Below are 24,335 nucleotides of genomic sequence, written 5' to 3'. Positions count from 1 at the left end.
TACAACAAGGAGGAATGGGCAGCGCCATTGACATTTGAGTGGCTAAGAGTAGTAAAGTGGAAAAAGTGAAGGCAAAAGTCAACTTTTAAAGGTAAGATGATTTTCTGAACTGAGCCTTATTTTTAAAAAATATAAAAATGCCTATGTAGAGATGAAGACTTTTGTTTGCATGTTTTAATATTTTACCCTCCAAGATCCTAGATGGCACAGTTGCTAAAGTTACCTTCAAGGACAGATTCTGTCCTTGCAATCAGAGTGTCTTGTGTGTGCTTCTACTGTAGGCTTTATGAAGGGACTACGGACAGAATACATAATTTATTCCTGCATGAGAAAGTTTCTTGGTTCATACTTAGAGACCTTTCCCAGCAAATTCTATTTTTGCCATTTATAATAATAATAATAATAATAATAATAATAATAATAATAATAATAATAATTTATTATTTGTACCCCGCCCATCTGGCTGGGCTTCCCCAGCCACTCTGGGCGGCTTCCAAAAAATATTAAAATCCTCCAATACATCAAACATTAAAAGCTTCCCTAAATAGGGCTGCCTTCAGATGTCTTCTAAAAGTCTGATAGTTGTTGTTCTCTTTGACATCTGGTGGGAGGGCGTTCCACAGGGAGGGCGCCACTACTGAGAAGGCCCTCTGCCTGGTTCCCTGTAACTTGGCTTCTCGCAGTGAGGGAACCGCCAGAAGGCCCTCGGCGCTGGATCTCAGTGTCCGGGCAGAACGATGGGGGTGGAGACGCTCCTTTAGGTATACTGGGCCGAGGCCATTTAGGGCTTTAAAGGTCAGCACCAACACTTTGAATTGTGCTCGGAAATGTACTGGGAGCCAATGTAGGTCTTTTAAGACCGGTGTTATGTGGTCTCGGCGGCCGCTCCCAGTCACCAGTCTAGCTGCCGCGTTCTGGATTAGTTGTAGTTTCCGGGTCACCTTCAAAGGTAGCCCCACGTAGAGCGCATTGCAGTAGTCCAAGCGGGAGATAACCAGAGCATGCACCACTCTGGCAAGACAGTCCGCAGGCAGATAGGGTCTCAGATGGGTACCAGATGGAGCTGGTAAACAGCTGCCCTGGACACAGATTTAACCTGTGCCTCCATGGACAGCTGCGAGTCCAAAATGACTCCTAGGCTGCACACCTGGTCCTTCAGGGGCACAGTTACCCCATTCAGGACCAGGGAATCCTCCACACCTGCCCGCCTCCTGTCCCCCAAGAACAGTACTTCTGTCTTGTCAGGATTCAACCTCAATCTGTTAGCCGCCATCCAACCTCCAACTGCCTCCAGGCACTCATACAAGACCTTCACCACCTTCACTGGTTCTGATTTGAAAGAGAGGTAGAGCTGGGTATCATCCGCATACTGATGAACACCCAGCCCAAACCCCCTGATGATCTCTCCCAGCGGCTGCATATAGATGTTGAAAAGCATGGGGGAGAGGACAGAACCCTGAGGCACCCCACAAGTGAGAGCCCAGGGGTCTGAACACTCATCCCCCACACCACTTTCTGAACACGGCCCAGGAGAAAGGAGCGGAACCACTGTATGACAGTGCCCCCAGCTCCCAGCCCCTCAAGACGGTCCAGAAGGATGTTATGGTTGATGGTATCAAATGCCGCTGAGAGATCCAGCAGAACTAGGAAACAGCTCTCACCTTTGTCCCTAGCCCGCCGGAGATCATCAACCAGTGCGACCAAGGCAGTTTCAGTCCCATGATGAGGCCTGAATCCTGACTGGAAGGGATCCAAATGGTCCGCTTCTTCCAGGCGTGCCTGGAGTTGTTCAGCAACCACTCGCTCAATCACCTTGCCCAAGAATGGAAGATTTGAGACTGGGCGATAGTTGGCCATCGTGGCCGCATCTAAAGATGGTTTTTTAAGAAGCGGTTTAATAACCGCCTCTTTCAGCGGGTCTGGGAAGGCTCCCTCACGGAGGGAAGCATTCACCACTCCACGAAGCCCATCGCCCAGCCCTTCCCGGCTAGCTTTTATGAGCCAGGATGGGCAAGGATCAAGGAGACAGGTGGTTGGTTTCACTCGTCCAAGCAGCCTGTCCACATCCTCGGAGGTAACAGATTGGAACTGATCCCACGCAATTTGACTAGACAGGACTCTGGCACTCTCTCGCCTCAGCCCTGCTCCCACGGTGGCGTCTACCTCTTCCCGAATCTGAGCGACTTTATCTGCAAAAAACTTTGCAAAATCATTGCAAGAGATCATGTGGCCCGTACTGGGCCCCGATGTAGCAGGTGGTTCCGCTAGATTGCGAACCACTTGAAAAAGTCTCCTGCTGCTGTTTTCTGCAGATGCAATAGAGGCGGTGAAGAAAGTCTTCTTCGCCGTCGCTACCGCCACTTGGTAGGCTCGACACTGAGCTCTAACCCGTGTCCGGTCAGCTTCAGAATGGGTCATCCGCCACCGGCGCTCTAGCCGTCTCAACGATTGTTTCATTGCCCTCAGATCCGTGGAAAACCACGGGGCTGTTCGGACTCCATGCAATCGGAGAGGGCGCTTCGGAGCCAAACAGTCAATCGCCCTGGTTAACTCCACATTCCAGCGGGCCACCAGGGAATCAGCTGAAAGGCCATCAACACGGGATAAAACATCCCCTACCACTCTCTGGAAACCATTTGGATCCATTAAGTGGCGGGGGCGGACCATCTGAATTGGTCCCACCTCCCTGCAGAGGGGAAGGGTCATGGAGAAGTCCAGTTGTACCAGGAAGTGATCTGACCATGGCACTTCTTTTGTTTCGCTTTTACTTAGTGTCAGATCACCAACATCCATAGAGGTAAACACCAGGTCCAAGGCATGTCCGCGGCTATGGGTTGGGCCAGACTTATTCAGGGACAGCCCCATGGAGGCCATGCTTTCCACGAAGTCCCGAGCGGCCCCTTGTAAGGTCGTGTCGGCATGGATGTTAAAATCCCCTAGGACAACCAAACTAGGTGTCTCCAGGAGAACATCCACCACGACCTGAAGCAGCTCGGGCAGGGAATCCTTGGTGCAGCGGGGAGGTCAGTACACCAATAGGAATCCTGTACTGCCCCTATTGCCCAACTTCCAGAACATACACTCAGAAAACTGGGTTTTCCCAATAGGACGCCTGGTTTACTTTTCTACATGGAAAATGGTCACAATTTTGAAGGGTGGAGCAGGAAAAGGACCTGTATCTTCCAGGGGGCAGTGGATGGTGGCAATGTGTGAGACATAGAGCATCTTTGGCATCACGACTGTAGAGGCCTGTCTATCCAGGGTCCGGGCAGGGGGACTAGGGGCCAGGCTCTTCTAACTTGTGTCTTAAATGTGGTATTTGCATCCCTCCTGCCTAAGAAATGCACAAGTTCCTCATACAGAGATATATTTCAGGCAAAGGGACAGGAAGCAGGGGGAAGTTACACATCCTATTTCTGCACAACAAGAAATCATTGGAAACTGCTCTAATGGTAGTATCCTTCTTCTTCTTCTTTTAAAAAAATCCAACTACACATTTTGCTGAGGGCTAAAACTATGGCTGAACATGGACAGTGGACAGTGAATGCGAGGAAGTTTGTCTGCTTCATAAATGTGTGCTAAAAAGTGGTGTAGATGATTGTGGCTGGCTTTGTCTCATTCTATGGCTGCTGTTGCTCAACCCCAGTTACTGCCTTCTTCTGTTGCTATGGAATGAAGACCAATCACTTCCCAGCATGTTTTGCCATTACTTCCCATATTTAGGGAAAGCCCAATTTGGATGTCCCCGCCCCCTCTATTAACAAATATGTCAAGAGAGAAAGTGGGGCTGTGCTTCCCCAGTACTGACCAGTAGTTGATAACATGGAACAGGAATAGCAATGGAAATTACATTGGTGTCATCCTGCAAAGTGCTCCCATAACTTCTTGTTATCGTGACAGTAAGTGAGATTTAGTGAGGGCTGCTATTCTCCTTTCTAGTTCCATCCTTACGATGGTGGCCTTGATTCATGACAGAGGTCATAATGCAGCGCATGGGAGAAAGCATTATCCAAGTTCCATAACTATTTCACAATGAAAAATACCAAAGTCTCTGTTGGCTACACTTGTTGGAAATATATTGTGAATGGAAAAACACAAACAGCTCAGTCTAAACCCCTAAACTGGAAGTAATTTATTAAGGCATGTAAGCCCACAAGGACTACAGAGAACAGTATAAAGCTTTCACTTGCAGAGTTCTGTTGTCAGCTATTGTTTCAGTAAAAGTTGGATAGAGGAGAATTAAAACAGAGTTTCTTGCATTTGCCTAATTGTACAAAATTAAGTTTACAGTGTTAAATTTACATATCCAATGCTTGCAGCCACTAGGAAAATGTTGATCGGAGGCACAGATCTTCATGTGTCACAGAGGATATCTGTGTGCAGAGAGGTGATCTATGATTTGATAGTGGTTTTGAGCAGATCCGTTGTAAAAACAACTATGAGGATGTATAAGTATCTCTGAGTGATGCAGATCCATGTCTGTGCACCACGGCAGTACGGGAAAGCACCAAATCCACAATTTTTATGAATCATCAGTGGAGACAGATGTGATCTGCAATCTGATGGTTCTGGTGGTAGTGGGAAACTGGCGCAATTTCAAGAGGATCACTTTTAATGGATCCAGTATGTGTGCACACACGTGTGTGTGTGTGTGCATGCGCAAATACGTCCATTCTCCCCCTGCTACTCAGTAAAAGATGACACTGCAGGGCTGTGCCTCCTACCTGACCTCCCTCCAGTCACTGCCGCATACTGGGACTGAGGTGGGCACAGTGTAAACACACACCGGGTGAGTCAATCTGGTGCTCCTGCCAGCACAACTTGCCGCCGCTGCCACCACTCCCTTCGCTGGAGGGAGGTCAGGTAAGCAGTGTGGCCCAACCCACCTCTCTCTACTGCTGCTACTTTATCCTCCCTCTGCTCCCCCTCTGTCCCAGCTCCTGTGACATCCCCTCCCCTCCCCCTCCGTCTCCCACATCACTCCTTTTTCTACCCTCTCCTCCTTTCCCTCCTCTCCTCTTGGTCACTTCACTCTCTGCAGCTGCTCAGGTGTCAACCTAAGCCTTGAAAAGTGGTTGCAACTGACAGGGGATGTGGGAAGGGACATCATTTCTTAGAAAGAAAACATGTATCCAGCCTCACCTTCTCATGACAAAGGCTGAAGTGAAGAAGGGAGGGGGGCTCAGAAACCCGTGGGATCCAGGAGACAGCCTCAAGAATGCCATTGCACCCAAGGGTGATGGGCTAGTGACCCTCGCCCCAGAGCCTAGGCTAAATATGCATTGAATTGCAGCCTTTGGCTTTTACAGAAAATGCCAAGTCTTGTGGCACCCTAAAGACTGAAAAAATTAATGAGACACAAGCATTTGTGGGCTAGAGTCCACTTCATCCGATGCATCAAATATATCTAAAACTGGTTAGCATTTAAGGCATCACAAAACCTGTGCGTGTGTCTATTTATTTGAATGTTTGCACAGATACTGATTCAGTCACAAGACACACAAATGTGCACAACTGCAGTATTCTTATTTCTCTGTAACGATATAAAATAGAAAATAATGCTGTTGATACTAGATAACCTAAAAACCAAGGGCAGCATTGAAATCAATGGGAGGCAAAGTGCTTAACTAAACATTTTACATGAAGTGAAGCAAAATTAAAGTAAGCAACTGGGTAGGGTAATTGTAATTATTTTTGAACAAAAGGGGATGAGTTTATTTGATGTTTTCTGTTTTGTTGCCTATGGAAAACAAGAAGTTTGAAATGCATAAATTATATACTCAGGCCTCAACTTTGTACATATCAATTTCTGTACTGTATTTCAGGTTGAAATATGAAATCATTACATTATTTAGATTTATAAAAAAGTAGAAGACAAGCATTTTCCCTCAGAGGTGTTATTTGCTAATTAAAAACGGAGGCAGGTTTTATACAGTCAACCACATTCCTATTTATTTTAAGCTTTCCCCCTTTTAAAACACAAACACACACACACTTCACTGGTACTTACTAGTATTGCTTTCTCTTACTTTGCAAAGTTGCTTCATGAGGCTATTGAAACTGCATCCGCATTCACATTTACCAAAATGATTTCTCTGAATACAGAAGTGAAGGCTTCCAAGTTTTTACGTTTGAAAATAATACCAAAAATGTTACACTAATGTTACCTAACGAAAAAGAGATGAATTTTCTGGAGGGCAAAGCACCATGCTTTTATTATGCAACATAATAGTTATTAAAACTGTAAATGAACAAGATCTCTAGTTCATAACTGATCTCTGGAACCTGTTAAGAAAACAGATCTCTTTGGACCTGTAAAAACAAATAAACTGAAAATACAGAGACTTGAAATCTTGTATATGAGTTATTTTCAGCTGCATTTACAGGTTGTTAATTTGCCCTCACAGCTGAGCCTGTACAGGTTTACTTGGCAGTTAACCTCTTTGGCATTAGTGGGACTTACTCCCGTGTAATTATGCACAGGATTGCAAAACACTCTTCAGAAATATCAAACCTTATTGAAATGGGAGAATCATCTTTATAGAGGGAATAAGCTTATATACAATAACTAACCAAAAAAATTAATATTCAACCCCTACGTGTGATGAATGTTATTTTACTACGGTATCATTTTTGCTTAAATTCCCCTTTGCTAATCTAATGCATTGATCTCTGTAAATACTGTGCATCATGTAAAGAGGAGCTAACATTTTCAACTGTTGTGAAAAGAAGCATACTTTCTAAAACATGTCTTAAGAACAGTAGACACTGTTGCTTTAGAGATCAATAGTCATTTGCCTTTGACATGTCTCCACATAAGTAATGAAGTTAGGATTAGTGCATAAAGTAGATACATTGAAACTAGCAACCTTATTTTTGCTGTTTTCATACTTTCTTGTCATTTGGAGTAATCACATATCAAATAACATGATTTTCCCCAGCTTAGCTCTTACGAACTGGAAAAACAGACTGCGCTGTGCATTTGTTTAGATTTGTGCTAAAGCTAAATGCTTTATAAACACTTCAAAGCTACGCAAAGTTTTCTCTTCCTTCTTTTATAAATTCAAATGACAAGGGAAGAAACTGACAGCTGCTTCAAGTTTTATGCTAAACCAAAGTAGAGAAAATATAGTTGTTTTAAATCAAAACCACTGTTGGATGCACTGAATTCTCTCATTCAATTCAATGAGATAGTGGAGGGGGCTTTCTATTATCTCAGAATGGATTGTGCATCTGCTTTTGCAATTGTCTGGTCTGCATTAACACAATGTAATATAAATTATTAATTTTAATTGTAAAATTTTAAAAAATAACTTACTGCAAGTGAAAACCTCATAGAGAATGAATTCATTGTCAACCCAAGCTTTGAGAAAGACTTCAGTGGAAGCAATGAGTATTTTGTTCAATCTGATGTCATTTACTCATGTTAAAAAATATTATTTTACCTCACTACAATCTCCCCCCCCCCTTTCCCCATAGAAACCTATGGCCTGATCTAACCACATTAACTCAGAAGTAAATCTTACTAATTTCAATGAAATTTACCTCCAGGAAAGCTTGCTTAGGAAAACTGCCCTCCTTGAACTGAAGGATACACTGAAATCCATCCTAAAAAGAGGAACATTTCCCCTTGAAAATGGAAGGGAAAAATGTTATTGGTTAGATATTGTGTTTGCGCTATAACCCTGGCTAATGCAAATCTGTTCTCCTGAGAATTGCATTTATTTTTTTGCCTGGATGGATTCCTGATGAGATAATGGCATTCAAAAAAGACCAAGATGCTATGTAGGGAATGCAGATAACTTGGCCTGGATTTGAACCTCCTTAATGACATTAACTAGGTCGACAGAACTGCTTCACTTCTACGACTTTTGCTCTAGAAGTGCCAGGTTCTCAGTAATGCAAGGCATCGATAGGCAGTGTTTCAAGTTAACCCCAGAAAATACTTGACTGAAAGGATTTTGCCTCTTAGAAGGATGTGCCATATGACCGATGCTGTGTGGAGCCCTGCCAGCTTCTTATCTTCAGCCTAACTAAAGACTTGCCCAGTGTGATGTCCACTCAAGGCACCGACACACTAGGCCTACACAATTTCCCTTCCTTGCATCTTCCAGGCACCATCTGCAAATTCAAGATTCTGTTTCTGATCACTGAGAGATGTTTTGCCTTCAATAATTCTCGAAACAAACAGGCTCTGCATTGAGTAAAGACATATTTGAACTAACCCTTGGGCTATTGCAATCACAGATCTCTGGAGCCCATCATGAAAACTGGCTGGTGTTTTGAGGGGGGGATGGGGTTATGCTGCTACTACAACTGTCAAAATATTTGCTGGAGAGGTGAAGAGGGCAAGAAAAAGAACATTTTTAAAGAAATATGCAAAAAGATCCAAAATCAGTATGACGATGAAGATTCACTAGCCACTACTCCTTTGCTAGCAATGTCTGGCATCTTTTCAATAAGGTTTAAAATATGTGTGTACACACACACACACACACACACACACACACACACACACACATTCTCCACACTTCAATGAATGTCAGGAAACATAACAATATCTGGTACATACTTAACCACACATTTGGAATACAATTTATGTAGCAGATAACAGTTTAAGAAAAAAGTGCCAGTTATCTAGTCAAAAACAGAAAGCCTTTCAAAGTCTAATTTAAAATTTTGTTTTTGAAAAATAAATAAATCCCAAAACAGATTAGTTATGAAACCAATTCCTTACCTTTTGTGTTATTTCTGGACAAGAATTATAATAAGTGGCACCTGGTACTTCTCTTGCTTTGATCCTGTATTTAAAAGAAAATAAATGTTAGTTTGGAAGAAATTATTGCCAGTTAAGCACAGAATATAATATGAAATGGGTGACAGTTCAAATTAGCCAGCCACAGACCTTGTTTTAAAATGTAAAATTCACTGGAAAAAGTTTGATTTTAAAAGCAAGAATATGCTATCCTGCAACACACACATCTGAACGTGCAATCCAACCTTTCTCAGTCACAAAATGAATCATGTACAAATCTGTCTGTTTGCCATGAGTACAGTACAGTTCTTACCAATTTGCTCACAGTGGCCTTATCTGCAACTACCGAAGCTTCAGTATCAGTGTAAATAAATAAATGAATGAATAAATTAAAATTGCAACCATGCAGCCTTAAATCATTAGCATGTTTAAAATCTAGAGAGGCTCAACTTTATATTCCATGGGGGGGGGGGGAGATCACCTTAGGGCAGTTTACTCTGGGTATCTACCAAAAGTTGTGTGTGTAAGTGTGTTCAGAGATGGATAATGCTCTGCAAATTATACAATCTGAAACATTAGAAGTTGTTAAGAAAACACAGTGGTATGAAACAATTACTATAAATTAACCACATGTCATCATCACCAGAAATCTTAAATTTACACAATACGTGACAGATGTGTGCAGTCCAGCACTGAGGAACACCGAACCCTCTCCTAACTTACCTTGCATATCAAAAACAGGCTAGTGGAACTAAGAGCGCTAGAAATCTGAAGCCTTTTGTCCACTGTAGTCTGACTTTGTGCCGACTTTTTCCGTTTTGGTGCCATCTGCTGGCAGGCAGCATCTTCTGCACTGCTTTACTGCAGTACATAAAATTGGATTACACAACTATCATACAGTACAAATGTGGAAGATCGCAGCCCCCCCTTCACATTCTATGTTTTCATGGCCAACCAATCAGAGGCTCCTACAGTTCCAGTTCATATATTTTGAAATACAGCAGAATGGATACAGAGGTCGACATATGACTTCTCTTGGCTCTGCTTCAGCAGCAGCTCAGCGTGGAAAAGCAGCGTTTGCAAAATGCATTAGGCTTCTTCATTTCCAATTCAAACTGCAAGGATTTTTAAACAATGAGGCATTAGCTGAGGCTTCCAGGCATATTACAGTTGCATTCGTAAGAGGACTAACAAAGCTTTCTATGGGACTTTGGGAGAAATATAAGGACTAGAGATAAACAATAGTTCACTTTTTTCATATACTGTAGAAATAATTGCTGCTTATGGTGGGTATGCTTTTGACTCTTGTAAAGAGGGGTTTGCAGGTTTTCTGTTCCTTGATTCAAGAACCTGCGAAATCTATTTGATGCTTTCCAGTATCTTGTCAGCCTTAAAATTCAAGGAATAGTCCAAATCTTATTTCTCTCCAAAAACATTCAATTCAAAGTAATCCATGCAACAAGACAAATATTGTAAGTATTTGCTCTGGCTCTCACTGGTGGACACAGCACTAGGGTGGAATCTACACATACAAAAAAACACTGTGAAAATGCTTTTAAAAAAACATTCTGAAAAATATATCGAATTTGCCATAGCTCACATTTGTATATTGCACTTCACAACACAGTGAAAACATTTTATTTGCAGCTGTATAGATGAGCAGGTCTCTCGACTCTGTTTCTGCAAAAGGCTTCAACACAAAGATCATGACAGAACATCATGTATGTGCTGCAGGGGTTAAGCTACATGGTTAAACACAAGTGAAGATTTCCAATGTTTGACACACACACCCAGGCGCTCCTATTGCAGAGAGGATCGGGCACAGTCATTCATGCAGCTGGTGTCCCGAACCATGGGCAAGCAGACGGGCATGCCTCTGAATATGTTGTGTGCACGTACGTGTGTTAAATCTATTTGTGCCAGTGCAGTCATCTCCACATGACACAAAACTGCCATTAGTGTGATTCTGTGCTCTACATGGTCAGTACCTTCATGGATACTTTGGTTCTGCAGTCACCATGAAGGAAAGGACAAGGACACTCAAGGAAACCATGGTGGCCGCATAGCACCCACTATGGGGATTTCACTCCCCACAAATGGCAGTGCCAAAGGAGTCTCCATACATTCCCCAAGCACTCAGGTGGGTCCACAGGTGGAGTTCAGTCCATCTCGTGCCCCCTGCACTCCCAGTAGCTTTGCTTCAAAATGCTGACATCAAGTGAAAGACTGGAGTATTAATGACACCAGCCACTTAAATAACGGGCAAAATAAATATTGGCAGAAGCTATTAATATTGAATGCAAGCTAATGTATCTCAATTGGAACAGTCAACCTTTTAGCTCCTTGATTAATAACTGGTCAAATGTTACAACAGTCGACATGCTGGGTGCGAAATGAAATAAAGGTATCTATTTTTGCTGAAATACATGACCCTAAATGAATCCATTAAAAAAATTAATGTTACTGGAAATAAGTGGCTTTTACACTTACTTAAACATGGCACAGAGAAGGCAGCGTATGATAAGCAGATAAATTGCTATTGCCAGAACCATTAATATTTTAAAATTCTCTGCACTGTTGGGAGGGGATGAGGGGAAGGCAGGTGCAGGAATTTTAAAAATGCCTTGTGCTTTCTCCATCATAGCACATCATCAGATCTCTGAACTAGATGTCATATTATATTTCTCATTTAACCAAAATTTCCTGCTGGTTATGGCTCTGTGCCTGTAAAACGCACCAAGTTCATTCCCTGGCATCTCTCCTTAAAGGGTCTCGGATTATGGGATGGGGAAACACCTCTTAAGGTCTTGGAGAGTTACTTCCAACAGGGCCGCCTCATATATTATAATTTCTAGGTGTACAACCTATTGTTTTTCAAGCACACCTATGTACATGCTCATCAGAAGCCCTGACTGGTTGTGGCTTGTTGCTGTGTAATGGGCAAAACAACCCACAGGGCAGACGTGAACTGGGGCCAAAAATGCACCAAGGGCCATTTCCATTAGATTTGTGACAAATATTGGCATAAAAAACAAAACAAAAAAACACACCCCACTATCTCAACTTTCAGATGACACTGCTCAGTATTTCTATTTTAATGTTTTATCAGCTTTTTGTGATATTTTGATTTTGCATTGTGCATTTACTTTTTGTTTGTGATTTTTTCATTGTAACTTGTGTAAATGGCTTAGAAATCTTGTTTTATTAAATAGTAAAAATGAATCAATGAATAAAATCCCAAACTTGCCTTGTTGGAGTTTGAACTGGTGGTGGCTACCTAAGGAAATATCTCAATACAGCAGTGGAACAGTTTGCAGAAAATATTGTATGGTTGCGCAATGGTAGTGCATCTACATGAAGCTGCTGAAGGATGTCATATTGCAAGATGTCACTAATATATGCCTAGGGAACAGTTGAAGCTCTCCTTTTTATCAAATCCAGATGATGGTGTTTTTAAATCGGTCTCAGGACATGGTAACATACTGGTCAAAGACAAATAAACTGGCACACAATCCCATTAAGATGGAGGTACTGTTAATGGGCAGATTGCCAGCTAAGTGGTGTTCATTTTGTTCTGGAGGACTTGCACTCATCCTCAGCCTTGTTGCTGGAGAGAATGAGCAGCTTCTATGTCTCAGAGTGTTTTTTTACCAGGATACTGTGTAATCTAAACCTGGAGCTGGCTCAGTGATTGTGGCTGACTGAGGATACAGCCGATCTTGGGCCAGCTGAGACCTGCCCACTCCTCACCCATTTGGGGGATTTTTGCAGGCTGCCACCCGGTGGGAATCTGCCTGTTTGGCAGATGGAACAGAAAGAGGTCCATGCCTGCTCAATTATGCTGGTGTCACTGTAGTTGGAAGCCAGCAGAGCTGGGGACCATCCAAGCACTCACCCAACCAGCTCAGAACATAGGGAAATTGGACTGTAGTACTTGATTGATACGTATATTGCACCAGCCTTCCTCTAGTTATCCACGCTGATAACCTCTCACTTGGATTGCAGCAATGCATCATACATGGGCCTGCCTTTGAAAATGCTCCAGACACTTCAATTGGTCCAGAATAGGGCCACAAGACAACAGAATATGGTCATATATGAAACCAGTGCTTTTTCACTAGCAGTGGCTTCCTGTCCATTTCTGGGCCCAGGCTTTTTAAACTTTAAAAACTTTTAGTGACTAAAGATATTTATTAAAGTATTCAGATCTGTGGAATTTTACAGAGCTGATGTGGTTTTTGCTATCATAACTTTACCTGCAGTTGCTGACTTTAATCTGTATTTGCTTTATGATTTTATTTGTTTTTGGTTTAACAAAGAAGCTTCTGCTGTTGAGTGGTCTAAATGCAGTAACTAAACAAACAAACTTCAACCTTGGTAATGATAAGAAAAGGGACTGAAAATAATACTTAATGCTACTATGCAACTCTGTGGTCTGACTATGCTCTATAATGCTGTTGTAGAGCTGGGAGAGGGGCAATTCCCTTTGAAGAAAGGCCAAAGCATTTGGAGCATTTTTATTCAGGCATAGGTTGATAAGCGCAGGTTTTAAACGCAGTTAGTCCCTATGGGAGTATATTGTATTTAATTATGGGGTATCAGAATTTTTAGGGGGTTAACCAGGCTGGGATAGCTGGGGTAGCAGGCTTGTTGGTTTCTGAATGTCTCATGTAGATTTTCAATTTCATTGTTCTGCATGGGGCAATGACAATAAAAATTATCGTATTGTATTGTAAGCAATGCAATTCTAGGCCCCAGATCCACAGGCTGCAGAAGGTTCAGAAGGAAAACTGCTGCACCTCCTCTGGCAGAGAACTGTGCCAGCAGTGAAGTGGATCACTTCACAGGCAGTAAGCTGCTGCTTGTGGAAGTAGCTAACCTTACACCTGCAGACTGAGAATTCTGGCAAGGGGGGGGGGGACACAGGCAAAGAGAAGAACTCTGCCCCTCCCCCCACAGCTCCTGCCCCTCCCCAGCAAGAATTTTGGAAGCAGAAGTGGATCTGCCACTGTGCGTCCCACTTCAGGGTGCAGATCCACCAAATGTCCCAATTTTCCAAGGACAGTCTCAGAATTACAGAAGCCACCCCAGTTTCTGATTGATCCCATAATGTCCCAGTTTTCCTTTTTCCTCCCCTCCACAGCCAACAATTGAAAGTGGTGTGTGTGTGTTTGTAGGTGCAAAAACAGAGTCCTGTTTAAACCGAAAATAAAATCCTAGCCTCAAATGAAGGAAATGGTGAAGCTGGCATATGAAGCCCTCCCTATACTTTTGAAGGAAAACGTCATCAATTCACTTTAAACTCTTCAATTGCAATGCTTCAGCAGCCAGCCATTACTTAGGAAATATGTGAAGCTTATCGCAAATGGAGCCTTACACAGCGAGCCTTTACATCTCTCCTCAGAAGTCCTACGGTATTCAGTGGAACCTACTCCCAGGTAACTGGGTAAAGACTGGGCAGCCTTATACTGCAATCCTAAGCATTTTTACTCAGAAGTAAATCCCACTGAGTGCAGTAGGATTTACTCTCTGGTGTGTTTCTGATCATTCTGACAATTTCTATTTTTTATTGTTGTTATTATTGTTACCTGCCTTTTTCCCTGACAGGGACTCAAGACGGCATACCTCTGAAAATTTATTTCATTCCATTTATCTGTGGAAGGTGTTGTACACAATCCCTTCCCTCACACATTTTCTCTTTACAACAATCCTGTGAGGTAACTTCGGTGGAGAGGTTGCAACTGGTTCAAGGTGACAGATGTACCATACATGATGTCTCTGTGTGCAGCAAGATCAACCGCGGGAAAAGCTTCCTGGTGTAGAATAGGGTGCCCTTATTTTCATCTGAGAAATGTTGGAGGGTATGAGAGGGCACTACAAGGAAGAACATGCCGGAACATATTATACACAATTACAATTAGTATGGAAACTTCTGATAAATATAAATGTTTCTTCCTCCCTAGAATACTAGAATCCAAGTGTACCCAATTAAGTTTATTGGCAATAGCTTCAGAAATTACAAAAGGAAGTATATATATTGTAACCTGCCCTGTGATCCTCGGATGAAGGGTGGTAAAGACATTTAATAAATACAGTGGTGCCCCGCAAGACGAATGCCTCGCAAAACGAAAAACGCGCAAGACGAAAGGGTTTTTCGGTTTTTGCGTCGCTTCGCTAGACGATTTTCCCTATGGGCTTGCTTCGCAAGACAAAACGTCTTGCGAGTTCTTGCGAGTTTGTTTCCTTTTTCTTAAAGCCGCTAAGCCGTTAATAGCCACTAAGCCGCTAAGCCGTTAATAGCCGCTAAGCCACTAATAGCCGCTAAGCCGCTAATAGCCGTGCTTCGCAAGACGAAAAAACCGCAAGACGAAGAGACTCGCGGAACGGATTAATTTCGTCTTGCGAGGCACCACTGTAATAGCCAATTCTTCACATATTTTTCTTTATTTTTATTTTAAAAATATTTTTAGGCTGGTCATCATGCTCATGGATACTAGGACAGTATATACAGTTGCAATCAAAATTATTCAACCCCCACTGTAAATTGTGCTTATTATCAAAATTTCAGCTGTCTGCAATGAGCAAATCAAACAAAAGCGATTGAAATAGCTCAACACGGGGGCTCCGCTAGTGGCGCCACGGAAGATGGCCGACAATACCATCTCTCCAGCTCACATGAGGTAATTAAGAGGCTGAGATGGGAGTAATCAGCCTCCCAGGTTTCTTCCTGGTGGAAGGGAAGACACAGTCTCATCCGCGGCTGCCCACGAACCACCCCCAAGTTTGAAAAGAAGGAGGGTGTGGGGGCACTGGATGGAAAGCCCTCAAGCGAGCTCGGATCTCCTGGACGCTGTCTCTATGAGCGCTCCAAGTTCCATTTCTTAAGATAAAAGATTGGATATAAGATTTATGGACATGCTTTGAGCGAAGAAAGGGTATTTTATCTGCTAATTAAGCCAGCCACTGAGATGCTAAGAGTGACGGATTGGAAGAAAGATAACATCAAAGAATAACATCTAAGCCGGTATGTTGAAACGGAATGGAAAGGAGGGGGGGATAAAACTTTTTCTTTTTCTACTATGATACTACCTGGAAGAATATTTGGAAGAAGACTCTCTTGTGATGCACTATTTAATCAGGATCCGCCATTATGAGACAGACTGTGTTGCAGAGATTAATAGTCATAGGTGGAGGCGAGCCCTTACTTTGTTATTATATCAGTATCTCAAGTTTGATTTGGCAATCCTCCCCTGGAAAGACTAATGTTTGGTGCAACCTGTCTGAGAAAATTAATGAGCAAACGCCTAGATTCTATTTCATCGGAACTGAGGAAAGATGGCGTCTGCCATCCGAGAAGGACTTTGGGATGGATTCAGCATAAATACCAGCGTGTGAGGACATATTGCAAATAAAAGACTTATCAGCTGCAAAAAAGGGGGGGGGAGTCATACAAAGTTCACACAGAAGCATAATATTGTTCATTTCAGCTCGCCTGTGGAAACAACTCAGAGGCTATGAAAGAAGAAGGATAATAACAAGAAGATTTAAAGATGGGACTAGTGGACACTCAAAGCAGTAGAAATATGAGATGATTGGACCCCACTGAACTTGAAGCATGGGAACCCCCAACAAAAAATTTATAATTTGGCAAAATATTTGGACTTCATGATATATATTTGTATAATTTGGAATATTTAATGTGATTTGATTGGATTGTTAAAATGGAAAAATTAATAAAAATTATTATTTTTAAAAATGAAATAGCTCAACACAATGGATGCTTCAGGTTCAAATTCAGCTAAAATTGCAACTTACACTGGCTTCTCCAGTGTCACTATTATTCAACCCCTTCATGGCAAGCATCTTTAGTACTTAGTAGAGCAGCCTTTTGCTGCTATGACCTGCTGCAAACCAGATGCATAGCCAGACAACAGCTTCCGGCAGCGTTCCTGAGGAATCTTAGCCCATTCCGCATGAGCAATGGCCTCCAGTTCAATCATATTTTTTCCATTTGCCTTCTTCAAATCTCACCAGACATTGGGGTTCAAGTCAGATGACTGTGATGGCCACTGTAGAACCTTCCAAGACTTCTTCTGCAACCAAGCCTTGGTGGAATTTGAGGGGTGCTTGGGATCATTGTCCTGTTGGAAGGTCCAATGACACCCAAGCTTCAGCTTCCTCACAGACAGCATGATGTTTCCTCCTAGGATTTCCTGATACTTCAATGAATCCACCCTGCCTTATTATCCTTTCTTCATCAAAGTGGCTGGGGCAACCCAGTCAGGTGGATTAGATAGGCTAGTTTTAGCCTTTTGGTATTAATAATCCAGAATGCTTTGAGGTGGACTGGATCTCCCTGGTATTATCTCCTTTTTTCTCCCTTAAAATAATAACCACACAGAAACAAGTCTTGTAAAAGGTAGAAAGAACATTTACTCACTCAGTATACATCTTGAATAGCAGATTCATTTTTTTAAAAAAAAGATATTTATTAGGGTTTTCCATTTTATACAAACAAAGAAAAAAAGAAAAAAGTTGAAAAGAAAAAATATTAAAAACACATAAATTTCATAACTTATTTTTCAATAACATATTTCCCTGACCTCCTCATGCCTCCCCTTCTTGTATTCCAGTTCAAATTGTTCATCCAGCAAATCCTTATCTCATAGTATTACAGCTAAAAAACCCTTATTTTCTATCCATCTTCTTAAATTATTATAACTTATACTTTTACTTATATACAAAAAAGAACTATTTTTTTCATATTCTTTTGTACCATTACAGCTAATAACCCCTTAATTTCAATCCAACATCACTCAATATTCCTTAATATTACAGTACATCTTGAATAGCAGATTCAGCAGATTTGTGCAGGCAGGCTTAAAATGCTAATTGAGTTACTAAGACATACGGTACTAAGGTCTAGCTTAAAAATGGAGTCTGAGCTTGAGCTCCTATTTGCAGTTGTGCTAATGTTGTAGCCATAGGTATGATGGAGAAGAGCGGGGCTGGGGGTGTGCTCAGGCAAGGAGGAGCAGATATATAGCTATGCCCTCAGGCCACAATAGGGAAGTGATCCCTACGAGCCTCAGCCCCTTCATGTGCCTATCTGCCAAAACATGATTTGTTGGTTTGACTGCAATGAATATTCCACAGAGCCCTTGTAAAATAAGCATAAGATGCAAGTTACACACACAGTCAGGAGGAAGGCGGCACTCCATCTCATTTCCCCCTTGTGACCACACTGAAGAGAGCAGGACGGCTCTGTTTGCTGGGTGCTGCTTTGTGGGTGTGTTGTTGTTTAGTCGTTTAGTCATGTCCGACTCTTCATGACCCCCTGGACCAGAGCAGGCCAGGCACTCCTGTCTTCCACTGCCTCACGCAGTTTGGTCAAACTCATGCCGGTAGCTTCGAGAACACTATCCAGCCATCTCGTCCTCTGTCGTCCCCTTCTCCTTGTGCCCTCCATCTTTCCCAACATCAGGGTCTTTCCCAGGGAGTCTTCTCTTCTCATGAGGTGGCCAAAGTATTGGAGCCTCAGCTTCAGTCTCTGTCCTTCCAGTGAGCACTCAGGGCTGATTTCCTTAAGAATGGAGAGGTTTGATCTTCTTGCAGTCCATGGGACTCTCAAGAGTCTCCTCCAGCACCAGAATTCAAAAGCATCAATTCTTCGGCGATCAGCCTTCTTTATGGTCCAGCTCTCACTTCCATACATCACTACTGGAAAAACCATAGCTTTAACTATACGGACCTTTGTTGGAAAGGTGATGTTGCTCCAGTGCTTTTTTTCTGGGGGAACGTAAGGGGACGCATACCCATAAAGATTTTGTGAATCTAACGGGAGAAGAAACTAAATTTTTTAAATTGTTAGTTTCTTCTCTAGCACGGTGAATCGTCAGTTCCGCTGCTACCCCCAATGGCGGCCTCATTTCCTCTCATGGTGTTTCCTGAGTCACAGATGGAAGCAAGCATTTAATGTGTGAAGTAGGAGCTGGAATCTAGCACAGTGATTGATCAGTTTTGTTGTCACCACCTCCGATGGTGGCTTCCTTTCCTTTCCCAGTGATTTTCTTGAGTCACAATGAGAGTACCCGTAAACATTCTTTTAGAAAAAAAGCACTGAGTTGCTCCCATTATGCACCTGACACGCCCCCCGCCCCCCAGCCAGGCTGATACCAGGAGTGGGTTAGGCTTGTTGAAATTTACCTGGTATGATGTAGCACAAAGTGGTGGCATGGAGAAGGCCTTAGCTATGAACTGTTTTGCACACGTGTCGGCTTTTTCACTTCTTTGCCCAGACACACAGGACACCCGCGTCCCTTCTGCTGAACATGTAGAAGTACCTATAAATAATTTAATATTAACATCTGCTACATATGGTGGGCTGCTTCACCATACATAATCACAGAGCACTGTATATCTTCCATACCATTCAGCCACTAATTGTAAGTAGAATTTTCTTATTTCTTTTTTTCCTTTAAAAAACAGTCCCTTTCCCCTGCAGTCACCATGGTGACTGAAATTTGCTTGGACAAAAATTTTCCCAGAAAAAAAACAACTACTGTGTAAGTAAGCTTTTCTCATAACATTTCTCATTATTATGGATATTGCTCCTGAAATGGGACCAGGCCATACAGTTATGAGCAAGGAGCAACCCTACCAGTCTTCCCTCTGTTCTACCTGAAAGACTAAAATTTTTATTTCTAATAAGGGCATGCAGGCTTCTAGAGAACACAAAGTTAAGCTCCCCACTCCCTTTAAAGCAAAAGCCATTGTTCCTGCCAGGAAAATTTAATATATGCGTTAGACTCTGAGGGAAGAAACAGAAGACTGAGCAGTAGCCTCCTAAAGGCAGGAGCACTGTCAGGGCATGCAGTCCAAGCCGGGAGAACTCCTAGCCTAAATCCCCTCCTAATCGCCAAATTAGCCTTGAGGAGCAAAGGGGAATGTCGCAGGAAGTTTAAGAAGGCACTGAAGACTTCTTTCCAATTGCTGGCTGAAATCACAGAAGGAGAACCACAAGGCTGAGAGGAAAGCCTCAGCATGTTAACAGATCAACGTCTCAAGAACCAGCATGAATTCTGAGCAAAGTATCTATACAGAACTTACATGGCATGATCAAAGTGGAAGAAATTTCTGCCAGCAGAAATCCTGACCCTCTTAATTCCAGATTGCAACCCCTGCCCAATATCTCACTCCACACAAGTTGACCTACAACTTGGAGGGGAGGGGCGTAGCCAGGATGCTGAGCTGTCCCTTGGACCACTGTTGTGTCTAACAGAATGTTCTCCTTCTGTGCCTAAAGCAGCCTTCTCCAAGCGGCCACCCTTCAGATGTTTTGAACTACCATTTCCATCAGTTCTGGCCAGCATAGTCAATGGTTAGGATAGAACAGTTGGCACTTTAGCCCAAAACATCTGGAGGGCACCAGATTGGGGAACAATGGCATAACATGTGAAAGTAAATATATTGCTACAGGCTCCCCATTCCCCAAGCACTGAGATGTTCTGCAGGCTGCACTTGCCAGAGTTTGACTTTGGGAAGACTTATGACATTTTTGTCACCCATGATTTATTTACAAATGCACAAGACGACCAGGAAATCCATCACCCCTTATCAGTTCCCTCTCATAGTACCTTCTATGGGTTTAATGAGAACCATTGAAGCTCAAAGGTGAGGTAGTGTCCTGATCCTCTGGCCTACCTGGCAGACAGTGTGCCAAGACGAAGTTCCAAGTCCCAGATGCCAATCCACACAAGCCAAGTCAGGAAATGCAGTCCAGAGTCAGTCCAAGTAAGCAGTAAGTAGCTCAGCAGGCAATCTCAAAGTAGAAACCTGTGAAGGTCCAAGGCGAATCCCAGGCAAGATCCCTCAATGTCAGCAGTTGAGCAGCCACAGCCCCTCAGCTCTGCTGCCTTCTGATACTGTGTCTGCTGACTGCAGCATCTGGGCTTGATGAGCATGTGGCCCTCGCCTGCTCCAGCTTGCCCCAGCTGAGGAGTCTATGCCTCCTTCCCCACCTGGCCAGCTAGTGAACCGGGCTGCAGGCCCTGGCCTGACTCTGCATCCTGGAGTGCTCTGCCCGCTGTTCCCTATGTCTTAGGACCTGTCGTGTTCATGGGGACGGGGGCCTCTCTGGCTCTGGGTCCCGCTGCTCGGCTTCCTGTGCACTGCCCCCTGCGCCCTCATCATCCTCTGTCACCCTGTGAGTATTGTCTACAACAACCTCTCCTTCCCCACTCCTAGCCTGCTCCCGTGTGACCCAGTCCCAGCTGCACCTCTCAGCGAAATCCTGTTCCTCCCCAAAATCCTGCCAGTTCAAGACAGGTAGCCTAGGACTATGTTAGTATTTTTAACATATACAATAATATATATATTCTAAGGTGTATAAGAATATTTTTTATACTTATTGGATTTACTATCCATGATTTTCAAAGAGGAGAATGTTGAAGATAATTTTGTGGCAACGATATGTGTTTCAGTTCTAGCTGAATATTATTCAGTATTTGTCATTTTAATATACGAGAGCCAATGTGGTGTGACAGATCAGGGAGACCTAATGCGCACTCAGCCACAAAGTTCCCCTGGACCACTCAGGGCTATTGTAAGGATAGCATCCAGCCACTCCCCCACCTCACATAGGCTGCTTTGACCACCTTGGGGAAAATACAGGATATAAATGTGATAACTAAATGAGAAAGATGCATGGGAGACATACATCCAATGAAGTTCTATCTCTGTTGGTCACCTTGTATGGGCACAATATATGCTAACTTTGTCGCAGGACCAGTTCTCCATAGTGAAATGGATGCATTTTTTTCCTTTTCTTTTTGTGCTGTTGCAAAAGTGTTGCAGCTGCATTGGGATGGTCAGTGGGTCAATTGACCTCTTGAACCAGCAAGGTGGAGGGTGCTGTGGTTTCTGGCTGCTGCACTGAAAACCTGGAAGGTAAAATCCCAAAGTCCCCTGCCTTGGGATGCAATAGCAGAATATCCATCTTGGGAAACTACAGGGCAGGAGCGCAGTGTCCCCACTCACCAGTGCTTTTTGAAAAAAGAAAAATAGGTGCTGGCTCTTGCCATGAAGTTGTTACACTACGTGCCACACTTTTTAACAACAACAAAAGAGGTGCCGGACTTCTACCCCCCTCCCAGTGGCCCCAACTCCGCTGGGACCGGGAGCACCCCACCGATGGCCCAGTGGAGCTCCAAGGCCTGAAGGCCTCTGGAGTTAAGCGGGGGGGGGGGGGCGGGGGGGGAGCAAAAAGAACTCTCCCTCAGCTGAGCACCAGCTTGCCTAGGTGTTGGAACCTAAAAAATAAAAGATAGAAATAAGATGTATGATAGTGAGAGTGAGAAGGCAATTTTTTAAATGAGAAAATAAAAATTTAAAGGGGGCAATTATTTTTTTTTAAATGATACTAAACCTGAACAGGAAATCAGAAGACTCCTAGCAGGGCTGACCATGTCAACCTTATCAGCAGAGGAACAAGAATTCACGGAGAGCCCTCTCACCCCAGAGGCAATAGAGACGGTACTCAAAAACCTGAAAGCACACAAAGCCCCAGGCCCGGATGGCTGTACAGCAGAATTATAGGGGGGGGGGGGAAATCAAAGAACCCCTGATGACCCGCCTATTTAGCAACATCATAAAAGGGGCCAAACTTCTGAGCATCGGAATTTCCCCAGCGGACTCCTTAAAGATGAACTTACGCTCAGCCAAAAGCCTTATTGAGCAAAGATTAGCGGACATTGAAAATCAACACAACCTCGCCAGGGGTGGGGGTGTCTGCTCCCCCAGGTATCACGGAATAACCCCACCACTTGGCCTTCCATCATATATGTCATCTCTTTCATCAGTACCACACCGACGTGCATTTATTCGTGCAAGGTTCAATGTCTTTCCATCGAACCTGCTGAACCACAGATTTTCCAAGGGTTTGGTGTCTCCGCTATGCGTGTGTGACGGGGAAACTGTTGAATCTCTTTCACATATAATGTTCAACTGCCCCCTACATAGCGTAGCCAGGGCTAAATTCCTGGGTCCTGCTTTACTGCGCTTGGTTGGCAGGCCTGTTGAGTCACACGCCGCACTGCTTTTGCAGGATACAGATCCTTCTGTAACTCTGCAGGTGGCGAGATTTCTGAATGCGGTTATCTCACACTCAAAAACCACCAAAAACCAACAACAACATCAAAACTAATCGAACTGTTATGATGAGAGTGCATGTCGGAGTTCGTCTTCAGTTTTCCTTTTCTGTGATCTGTCCCTTGGAGCTCTCCTGGCCCCAAGCTGTCACTTGGCTCTGCTCAATGACCCACCCTTGCATCGTGGTGTTCACCTCCTGTTGTCGGATATATCTGTTTTTATGTCCCTGTGTTTTTATGTTTGTACATATTTTATGGGCTAATAGCCGTAAATAAATAAATTGTAATTGTAATGGCCCTCATCCCCAGAACCTGGGCCTCTTCCAAAATAGTCTCTATCCCCAAAGCACTCAAAGAGAGCCTCAAAATAGAATCATACAAACCAATCTCATTGATAAACCAAGACTACAAGATAGTCACATCAATCCTGGCTAATCGCCTAAAAATCTTCCTAATAATAATAATAATAATAATAATAATAATAATAATTTTTTATTTATACCCCGCCCTCCCCAGCCAAGGCCGGGCTCAGAGCGGCTTACAAGCAATAATAAAAACAAGATGAATGATTACAACTTAAAAACAAAATTAAAATACAACATTAAAATATTGAAACATTAAAATATTAAAATGCAGCCTCATCACAGGAGGAGAAGGGAAAGAAAAAAGAAAGAGGAGGAGGGAATAAAATTGGCTCCAAGCCAAAGGCCAGGTGGAACAACTCTGTCTTACAGGCGCTGCGGAAAGAAATCAGATCCCGCAGGACCCTGGTCTCATGAGACAGAGCGTTCCACCAGACCGGAGCCAGAGTTGAAAAGGCCCTGGCTCCGGTTGAAGCCAATCTAACTTCCTTAGGGCCTGGGACCACTAGGGTGTTGCTATTTATGGACCTTGAGGCTCTCCGTGGGGCATACCGGGAGAGGCGGTCCCATAGGTACGAGGGTCCTAGGCCGTGAAGGGCTTGAAAGGTCAAAAGCAGCACCTTAAATCTGACCCTGTACTCCACCGGGAGCCAGTGCAGCTTGAAAAGCACTGGGTGAATATGTTCCCATGGCAGAGACCCCGTGAGGAGCCTCGCTGCAGCATTCTGTACCCGCTGGAGTTTCTGGGACAGCTTCAAGGGCAGCCCCGCATAGAGTGAATTACAGTAGTCAAGCCTGGAGATGACCGTCGCATGGATCACTGTGGCCAGGTCAGGGCGGGAAAGGTAAGGGATCAACTGCTTGATGCAGCGAAGGTGGAAAAATGTCGCCTTGGCTGTTGCTGTAACTTGCGCCTCCATGAAAAGGGAGGCGTCAAGGATTACACCCAAACTCTTAATGGAAGGCAAACTTATCACCCCAGACCAGGCAGGCTTTGTTCCTGGTTGCAACATAACAGACCCCAGGAGGAAACTACTGAATCTGATAGAACACAGCAAAACGACCAAATTC

At 43.5% G+C, this 24,335-nt stretch overlaps 1 protein-coding gene across 2 annotated transcripts in view; it reads right to left on the bottom strand.

The window, feature by feature from the left end:
- LOC310763568 (uncharacterized protein) overlaps positions 1–24,335 on the bottom strand; it is a 197,420-nt gene that overhangs the window by 162,797 nt on the left and 10,288 nt on the right. The window contains exon 1 of one of the 2 annotated variants that reach the window (XR_014548646.1): positions 8,738–8,803. Coding sequence is in view for 1 of the 2 variants with exons in the window: in XM_083616076.1 (XP_083472202.1) it covers positions 8,738–8,801 (64 nt within the window). In the remaining variant the exon portion in view is untranslated. Of the gene's footprint in view, positions 1–8,737; positions 8,804–24,335 lie in introns of those variants that run through there. The other variant, XM_083616076.1, reaches the window with a different exon arrangement.

Source organism: Podarcis filfolensis, assembly GCF_964270895.1.
Source record: "Podarcis filfolensis genome assembly, chromosome: 5".
NCBI lineage: Eukaryota > Metazoa > Chordata > Lepidosauria > Squamata > Lacertidae > Podarcis > Podarcis filfolensis.
Note: the sequence above shows the minus strand (reverse complement) of the source record. Positions and strands in the feature narration are given on the sequence as shown.